The sequence below is a fragment of the Oculina patagonica genome, chromosome 6, assembly GCF_052425735.1.
Source record: "Oculina patagonica isolate OP01 chromosome 6, crgOcupat, whole genome shotgun sequence".
In the NCBI taxonomy this organism is placed as follows: domain Eukaryota; kingdom Metazoa; phylum Cnidaria; class Anthozoa; order Scleractinia; family Oculinidae; genus Oculina; species Oculina patagonica.
In genome coordinates this window covers 22,547,511-22,557,015 of record NC_135763.1, presented here as the reverse complement: position 1 = coordinate 22,557,015, position 9,505 = coordinate 22,547,511, and the positions used below count along the sequence as shown (strand labels likewise).

Genomic DNA, 9,505 nt, shown 5'->3' with positions numbered 1-9,505 from the left:
TTTATCAAAACCTGGTTAATGAAATTTTCGTTGTTTTAAGCGTAAATCGCTGTAAAAGCGTTTTTTTCTCTCGCCAGAATCTCCAAAGTAGACGATATAAAAACTAAAGTGACTGTCAGTTATTTTTTCTATTCTCCTCTCTCGTATCTACCTCTTAGCACTCTTGTTCATTTTTTTTCTCCGCTTTTTTAAAGTCATATCGCAGTGTAACGTCCGTGGTCAAAAACTCTCAGGTCACTTTTCGTTGACCACGTTTTCATAAATCCAGACATATATACAACTACAATAAAACAGCTTCCCGGGTCTTCAGTATTGAAGATCTTATATTAAACTTGGATGTAAGAAAAGCGGAAGAAAGATTCAGTAGAACAGATCATAGCTTTCAGGTATTTTAATAAAAGACTGGAAATTATTTATGTCCTGCTCATATTAATTCTAAACTGCTTCTCTTGATTTTAACCAAATATGGGAGACAGTTTCTCAACTTGTAATGACTTTTATGGATGTGGTTATTTGGGAACGTGTCCTATAAGTGTTTTTCTACTTCTCAAAGTATTGGTTTTGGATCAGTTAATAGCGAGCTGTTATCAGCTGGCTAAGGCAATCAAAATCCAACATGCAAAAGTTTTACCAAGGTCACTAAGTCGACAAAAAAATTTTCCAAGCAAGCAGTGTTTAGCTTTCACATAGTTACTTCTCCAATTCTCGACTACTTAACTTAATTTAAGGAATAAGTCAATTTATAGTCTCGTATTTTCCATCTGTTTCGATTCCAAGTTTATTTTTAGAAAGGGACATAGATATTCTTAGAAAAGGCGAAAAAGCCAACATCGCTTTTAGTCTTAGAAGCTGGCTATGATGCATCGACGTAAAGTCTATGAAGTCGCTCGAATTGCATCGAGTAATTTCGTTGTCTCCATTCTTGTTCTATTGAAACCTGCGAGAAATTTATGGTCAATGTAAAAACGACAAATTTATGACGAAGGGTTTTTCTAGATACAATGTTGTTTTGCGATAGCTATGATAGCGTATGGTAGAGGTTCGATAGAGGTCAAATCGACTAACTTGATAACATCTCGACGAATTTAAATTGTCACGGGAGTTGTGGATTCGCGTGGTTAAAGCTCATGACCAAATATCAAGGTAGAAAAAGTTATTCAAGTATCACGAGAAAAGCACGTGGTCACATTCTGCGCTTTATGAAAAGGTCGAAAGATGGCTGAAGAATTATTTTTTGAAAGAATATTCTTCAGCGTAGGGCACTGACACTTATATTTCTATTTTAGGATGAGCCAAACAAGAGGGAATTTTGACATATGCGATGTTCGTGCATACGCACTTAGGTTGCCATAAAACTGGAAAGCAATATTAATTTTTTAGTTGGAATACAAAGTTCTCGGTTTGAGTGTTTATGCAACGGCAAGATAAAAGCATGATTTGGGAAACTGATAGCCGGTCTAAACACAATATTGATCTTTGTTTACTCGATATTTAGATCAATCTTAAAATGGTTATTCCACCTTTTATTTATAGAGAGGATTTCTGCTGCAATATCAGCAATCTCTTACCTTCGTTGTATTTTACTTTTGCTTGGAGATAAAAAGAAAAAAATGCAAAAAAATACAGTTAACCAGAGCCACGCATTGACACTCGTTAACTCGTATGTAAAGGAAAGTCATGGCTTTGTGTTCAATTAAATTATTTTAACTTTGCGACTCTCGAGTTACCTTTTTTGCCATTTCTATAATTATACACGTTTTTAGTAGAAGTTAAATGTTTTTCTTCAAGTACAAGCAATGATACGTAACGCGTTCGTCTCTTACTCAAAATTCCATCGTCATACTGTTCAGTTTACAAAAGTTTGTTGTTGACCTGTTATTCTAAAATGTTCAAAAATGTTGATGTTCTTTCACTGCCCCATACCTGATCTGTACGACTAGTAGTCGATAAATTCATTCTGACTTTGTAAAAAACGGAGCCAGCAATTGCAAACTTTGCTAATTGATCAGTTATTTATAAAAAAAAATAACCGAGAACAAGAAAAGTAAAATACCCAGAATTAACGTACTGTCTACCTTACGCGCTAATTGTGAAATTCGAGAGAAAGAACTTAATATTAACAACTAATTAAATAGCGATGCGCCTTCTGATAAACTTATTTAATTACAGCCAGCTTTATAGCCTGCGAATACTGCCGCATCTATTTTTTCGCAGGCCACCAACCGGTCACTGGGTCGGCATATTCGCGTATTCGGAATAAGGAATAAATCAACTCGGCATGGGAGAATACAGTGACACTTGCTAGAATTTGGACGTTTCTTGTCGACAGTAGAAGTCAAAACTAGATAAACAATAGTTTCCTATAAAATAAATAAAAAATAAGCCAATGAAGTTTATCAGTAATAATTATCAGGACTCGAACATTAACATCGAGATACATCAAGTGCACAAGGTGCAGTGTTACACAAGGGCTTTTTTTGGCTTGCGTGGGCGGAATGTCGGACAAACGGACGGAGAGGCGGGAACGGATGCCGTTATCAACACTTTTTGCTTTGTGTATATCCACTGGGCACCGTCCAGGCGCTCTTAAGGGGATTCGGAACTACGCTTTAATCCAGTTTATCACGCAACTGTACTCGATTCTTCTTCCACCAAAAATTTTAAATGCACAGAAAAGCAGTAACTTATTATGTTACTTATCGTCAGTCAGAACTTGAAATGTTACTTCGATTGCGTACGCAGAAGATTATATTTAATCAAAACATCCCGGCCATTTCAGCTTCAGAAAATTAATCGGATGTTTATGCGATAATAAAGCCAAAAGAACTTTGAAGAAGTTTTCAAATGGAGGAATAGTAATTTGTATTTCATAAAGGCGAGGTAATTGTGTCGTGAACAAATCTCAAAACAGTTCAGTTGACATAAACGTGCCAATATATCTCTTCTAATCGGGAGCTGAATACACACAAATTTAATTACTCGTATTGAATTCACACCATTTATCCTGCATCCAGCTAATTTAGTGTTTGTCTTTTTCTCTATCTAAAACGCAATTGAGTTCGTTGTCTCGGAGCAGGGAGAACAATCACACTCACTCATCCTCATCGAGCCCATGAGGACTCTTGGGCAGGGAGAAGATGCAGCATGATGCATAGTATCGAGATCCAAAAGTAAACTTGACATGTATATAATACCTATTTAAAAGATACTTCAATATTGTTTATCCAGCAGATAAGATTAGAAAACTGTGACGTCACAAGGGGGCTAATTAAAGAATGTTCTGAAATTTAATAGTGTCATTTAGTGGAACATCTTCGGCCGTCAAGTTACTGTTGAGTTGCTGCACATTTTCCCCGCACAAATCGAAAGCTTTACGGCCAGGTTGGTACTTTAATTGCAATCAGTGATTACATCAAATTATTACAGTCATCTCACACGACTAACTTATTTAGCCAATTTTCTTTATACAGAAAAATAGTGAATTGTTAAAATATATATTTTATTGCCGGTATCCACAATTACAATTGAACTAAGGTTACTGTAGTGAGCACGTATTGATCATGAAACTCATTCAGTTTCCCTCAAATTTGTTTTAGATAAAAGACACCTCAACGCAAATACCTACTCGACCGTGTTCATCTGTTTATTGGGAAATAAAGTTGCGGTAAGATATTGGTCGATTCCAAGAGGGAGTCTATTGAGCCTTGGAACACAATTTTGAAAGCTAACTTCAAAGGGCTGGAAGTAAAGAAAAAAGTGAAAGTACAATTGCTCTAAACAAAACCCGAAGCTTTCAACCCTTTTGATTGCATTGAAGGCGTTAAATAATGTTCTGTGCGGGATCCCTTTGATGAGGAGGGTATCGTGTCACTGCATTTGGAAAGTTATTTTGATAAAGGCTCAGTATCAGGTGGACATGGTGTATGGACCACTACATTCGACAATTCAAACTGTGTTAATTTTAGAGGCAAGTTTGATCGCCTGCTTTAACAGTGCCGTCTGGTTCCTGTTCTTAAAGCGTCGTAATTTGCGAAACAAGACTAATTATTTCATCGCCTCACTCTCCGCATCGCACCTTTTCATTGGGCTGTTTGGAATACCTTGCTATGTATCATCTCGAAGAAAACCTTCCTTCTCTCTTATTTTTTGCACAGAGGTTTTCTACTATTTTCTCTGTTCCTCGATTCTTAACATGTATTTGGTTACTTACGAACGCTATTTATCAATAATGAAACCACTTTACTACCATCGACGCATGGGCAACAGCTTTGTAGTAGCAGCGATCTGCATGGCATGGATCTTCCCGAGCATTCCCATTACAATTGATACATTATTCAGAACTAGAATAAAAATCCATCTTTTCTCTCTGGGTTACCTCGTTTATCACTGGATGCAAACATTGATGTTCCTGATTATATTTCTATTACTTGCAGCAGTGAATACGGCCATGTTTCGTGTCGCCAAAAGACAACTCCATGCAATACAGGCAGTACATGTCATAAACGAAAGAATCCATCGACGGCCCAGTGTACAGTCGAGCAGGCGAGAAAAAAGGACTACGTTTTTCTTTGTTTATATCGTGACGACGTTCTTGGTGTTCTGGCTTCCCAAGATTGGGTGTGAAGTCTACGAACTTGTTCATCACAAGCTTTTGGATCACAGTGACCTTGACGTTGTGACGTTGTGTATTGCTCTTCTGAATCCAATATTTGACCCACTCATCTATCTGTTTTTTAAAGCCGACTTTAAGAGAGCATTGCGAAAAATGCTTCGTAAAAGATACGTGCTTCGCGCCCGCGTGTCTCCTATCAGAAATTTGTCACTGAGAAACTAATGAGAGTAACTAGATAATTTTAAACTTCACCTTTATTTAATAATTTATTCATTTTCTTTTGAAGTGTTAAAAAATTACTGGTTGGTTTAAAGGTGAAGAAGTACTGTATCATAAATTAAGAAAATCATTCACAGATATATTAACAAGAGCGTTTGACATACATTGATTTTATACAGCTAAAATATTTAATTACATTTACCCACGAAGCAAAGACAGGCGTTCTATTGAAAAGACGGATCATGAAATGAAAATTAAGCGCCCTTTGGTTAAAAATTTCTGATACGTCAAGAGAGTTTTCGTGACAGGAATCAAACCTTATCAGTGTAGCTGAACTCCAAAGGATTCAAAGAACGCTAAACTGACCACACTTCTCCCTCGTTATTTATTGAGTGAAGTGTTAAAAGTGTCCAATAAAGTACTTGTGTAACCAATGGACCTTGTCATGTTTGAGAGTATTACATACCTATGTTACAAGGTGTACAGTAAAAGGAATAATTCTGTTTTAATTTCTATCTCGATCTATCAATTCTCAGTTGTCAGAATGCGAGTAATTCCCTTAAAAGACGCAACTTAATGTATCGATAAGGTACCAAATGTATAGAACGCTGCTTCTTTTCTTTTCTTTTCACTTGAAATAAATGGGTGTGAAAATCTGCTTTAATCCTCGCAATCTTGTGCTTGCATGACCAGTTATCCCTTGCTTGTAAGTGACCAATGCATGGGCATAACTGACAAACGTGCTTCTCGTTTACATGTAAATTATATAATGAAAGAATAGATGGCGAGGATTAAACAGGCTAAACATCCATTCAACTTAATTAGGAAAATATAATTAAGGTAGATTTAAAAGTTCATTCATGTGTATTTTACCAACACAGGTAACCAGGCCAAACGCAAAACCAAGCCAGTAGTCAGGCGATGTCCCAACGATGATAGATAGATAACGTATTTATTACATCGAAACAATTTCTGAAATTGACATTTAAGGCCCGGTAATACGGGCAACATTTTTGTTCAACTTGTCTCACAACATTGTTGCATTCGGCAAGTTGAACGAGTTGTTGCCCGTATTACTACCGCACGCTCAACTTTTCAGAGGAGCTATATCAGCGACATGGGAAAGATTTTCCGTAGAGTCTTATGGTATTATGAATACTATTATTTTATTTCAAACTACCTTTCACACACGAACGACAGAAATAGAACAAAACACACAACGATTGTATGCATAATTAAGCATGGGGCTAAACGTTTCTTGCCTATTTCTATTCTACTGAATCCAGATTATCGTTATAAGACATCATGGAAAAGTAAAATATTTGTTCCGGAGCTCAATAGCGCGCTGTCTGATCTGGAATCCAAGCGTGGCAAATGTGTGAAGAGTAATTTCAGCGCCGTATGATCCCCGAGTATGTAGAGGTTTTTTTAATAATCTCTGTCGAGTGAACAACCGGATGAGAATATCAAATAAATTCATGCGACCTTGTGATTCTTACAAAGGATTGCTTAATTAATGAGTATAAGGAAAAGTTGAACATAGCATTATTGTTAAACTGTAAACACATGATCGATCGCAAATTAACTGTCGAAACTGCCTAAAAACAGCGAAAATAAGATAAAGTACTGATTATAAATCAACAATTAATCTTCTCCAGAATAACGTATATAATCTGGATAGGAAATTATACCAAACTATTTAGTTGTTTCGAAAAGGCCAAAATATTTGGTGAGCTGAACAGTACATTGATTGTTCAATGCAACCCCTTACGTACGTTGTCGTATTTTTTTTTATATTTTGACGTGTTTTGAAATGTGTACCCGGATGTATTATAACAGTGATTTTAAGGTGCCAAGGTTGTTTTTTTTTGTGCGACTGAGCCGCCAAACTTCCTGATTCTTTTGAGATCATCTCAAAGGCAGCTAATTTTTGATTATAGGCCTTTATTATTGCTAAACAACCCTTTCTTTAAAATAAACGTGACGTTTTTTCTCAAGAAGAAGCTATTTGTCAAGTTTTGTTCTGTTGAGACACAATGGCGTGCATAATGTGAGAGCAACAGACCTGACTAGTATGTGATACAAGTTTTACTGTCACTGATCGCTTTCAATAAGTTTTTTTGTTTAACTCATAGAATACACAGTTTTTCGAAAGGTCAAAGAAAAAAATCTCTTCAAAATCAGAACAGTTTTTCTGCCGAACGAGGGTATAGCAACATTGCAATCAGAAGCCTTCCAAAAAAGTGAATCTCGAAGGAGTCGAAGGTAAGCTAACGCTGAAAAGGGGTGAACCACGGAAACATTTCACGGAAGAACAAAACAAGCACTGGTCATTGAACAACTGAGAAGCTCGGGAAATACTTTCTCTCAATGATTACACAAAACGTTTAAGTTTTATATTTTGTGTCACTCGCCTATGATTCTGAGAAAATCGAGAGTAAATCTAAACCTTAAAACACCTATAAAAAGTAACAACGGGTTAATGAATGGAAGTCCACAGATTGTTAAAGTAAGCCTTAGAGTCTTCGTGGGCGCCCTAAAAGTAATGGAAAAGTTAAAGAAAAAGGAATCGATGCTCAACCTTTCTTATCATAAAGTACTTTCGAATATACTAATAAATAATAATACAGTTTGGTTGGTTGTATATTCGTACTCCAGAGTTTACTTTATGAACTTCAAGAATTCAAATTGTTAAATTTTTTAGTTCAGTTTTATCAGAACGTCTTGGCATGGGCTTAAATAAGTTTCTTTTCCTATTCTAGAGACAAATACAAAAGGAAATGTTTCAGGTTTAAACGTCTTCTTTAACCGTTCCTTTAACACAACTTGTGTTGGGCAAGCTCTATAATCTCTGTAATTACTTGACTGCCAGCTCAAGAAAATAACACAGAATGCAAAATTTTAATCTGCAGCGCCAAATTGGAGGTTCACACCTATTCCTGAATTACACGCCACATTTCAGTTGCCTATCATTCGTGTCGAAGTCTCGGAAATTCACTGAAATCCTTGTTTGAATCAACACCATGCCCACACAAGTAGGGTGTGCTGTAAATTAGTCGAATCAAATAATACCAGGGAGATTAAATACTGCGGCTTAAATTACATTGTCCTTTCATCACATTAAAGGCGAAGAAATAGATTAAATCCGGCGCACTTGTTTTCTTCTTTATTTTTATGACTGTAATAACTGCAAAATAAACGTCTTTCGAACTACATTGTAAATGTTATAGGTTTTTGGAACTTGCGGGTTTTTGGCCTCATCTCTACGCCCACTGATGACTTTCTTAACAGAAGTATTGATTCTGTGTTTTGCCTTTGCATTGTCACCAAACGTAAAAGGTAAGGTTTAGAGAACTTTACAGATAATTGGATTGTTTCGTTCGTTACTTTTACTTTTTGTGGGGTGTAGTAGTTTTTAGAGGTGGAAAAAAGGTATATTCGTCAGGTTTTTATCTCCTTACTGTACAATGTAATGTTATTATATTGTGTACTCTAAAAAGGTTCTGTTTCCTCTACATAATGCACGATGTCAAAGTGGGTTAACTTGTTTCTTATAACAAAACCTTTTTGGAAACGAGGCAAAATATTTCCCCTTCTCTTCGTGATTAAAGTTTTTGTTTCATCCGTCAAGGCACATCTGTGAGATATGTGCTAAGTCACAGTACCACACCGGTCAACTTGAATTTTTTCCTGCAAATACATCATTAATTGACTTTAATTTTCGGTAACCTTTGGTGTTTGAGAGTCCTTTAGTATAACACCATCCATTGCTAACAATGATTTTGTTCCCAATTATTTGCAGCTCAAAATGAATCATATCATTGGTCCTTATATCCGAAAGCTGTAACGGATGGGCGTATCTATGGTTACGACTCAGCAAAAAACAAGTCTCTTGATAGTGAACCACTACCTTCGAGTGTGCTTCCCAAGAGAAAGAACGGTCTGATGGGCATGTTTGTTCCAAAAGGGGAAGAGGCTATTCTTGGTAACTTTGCTGCTGAGTGCGTCGGTGATGGCAATGTTTGTGACAGCTTCACCATTTCATTTCTGGTCTACATTGACGCCTCAGTGGCAATTGACAATTTTGTGCATGTGCTTAATACCGTTTCGCAATCCAAAGGCTATTACTACATTGGATTCACAGTCACAAGAAATATCGCTCGCTTAGAAGCAGACGCGTATGTCGTGGCTGGCAAGTCTCCCAGTATTCTGAAAAAGTCAGGACCCTTTCCTGGCACCGGCAAATGGGTACATGTTGCAATGGTCTACACCGCATTTCCTGAAGCTTTGGAACTATACCTGAACAGTCAAAGAACGATCGATCCGGTACTTAGTATTCCTTGGAATGGAAAAGACGCAGGAGCTAAAATTGCCTTAGGCAACACAAAAACTTCTACTCCTTTTTTCGTCAGCGTGTTCCAGATTTTAAAGGGACCAAGACCGGAAGATAAAATACAGCAGCTTGAAGTAGACAGTCGGAATCAAGGTGCGCATTCTCTTCCACACAGTTCTGTAGTCACTTCTTCAGGCTGTTAGTTTTAATACTCTAATAGGGAAAGACCTCCATACCTTAATCATTATTTCTTACATTTTGAAATTAAAAAATGGAAAGTTTCAATGAGATTTAAATCCATCACCTTTAATTTGCTCTATGACAACGAGCTTTTAAGACCC

General features: G+C 36.7%; 1 protein-coding gene across 1 annotated transcript; it reads left to right on the top strand.

The window, feature by feature from the left end:
• Window positions 1-3,312: 3,312 nt before the first annotated feature.
• LOC144657155 (histamine H2 receptor-like) lies at window positions 3,313-5,265 on the top strand. Its single transcript, XM_078517463.1, has 2 exons — window positions 3,313-3,381; window positions 3,597-5,265. Exon 2 carries the CDS (start codon window positions 3,851-3,853, stop codon window positions 4,832-4,834), a length of 984 nt encoding a protein of 327 aa, XP_078373589.1. The 5' UTR covers window positions 3,313-3,381; window positions 3,597-3,850; the 3' UTR covers window positions 4,835-5,265.
• Window positions 5,266-9,505: the final 4,240 nt, after the last annotated feature.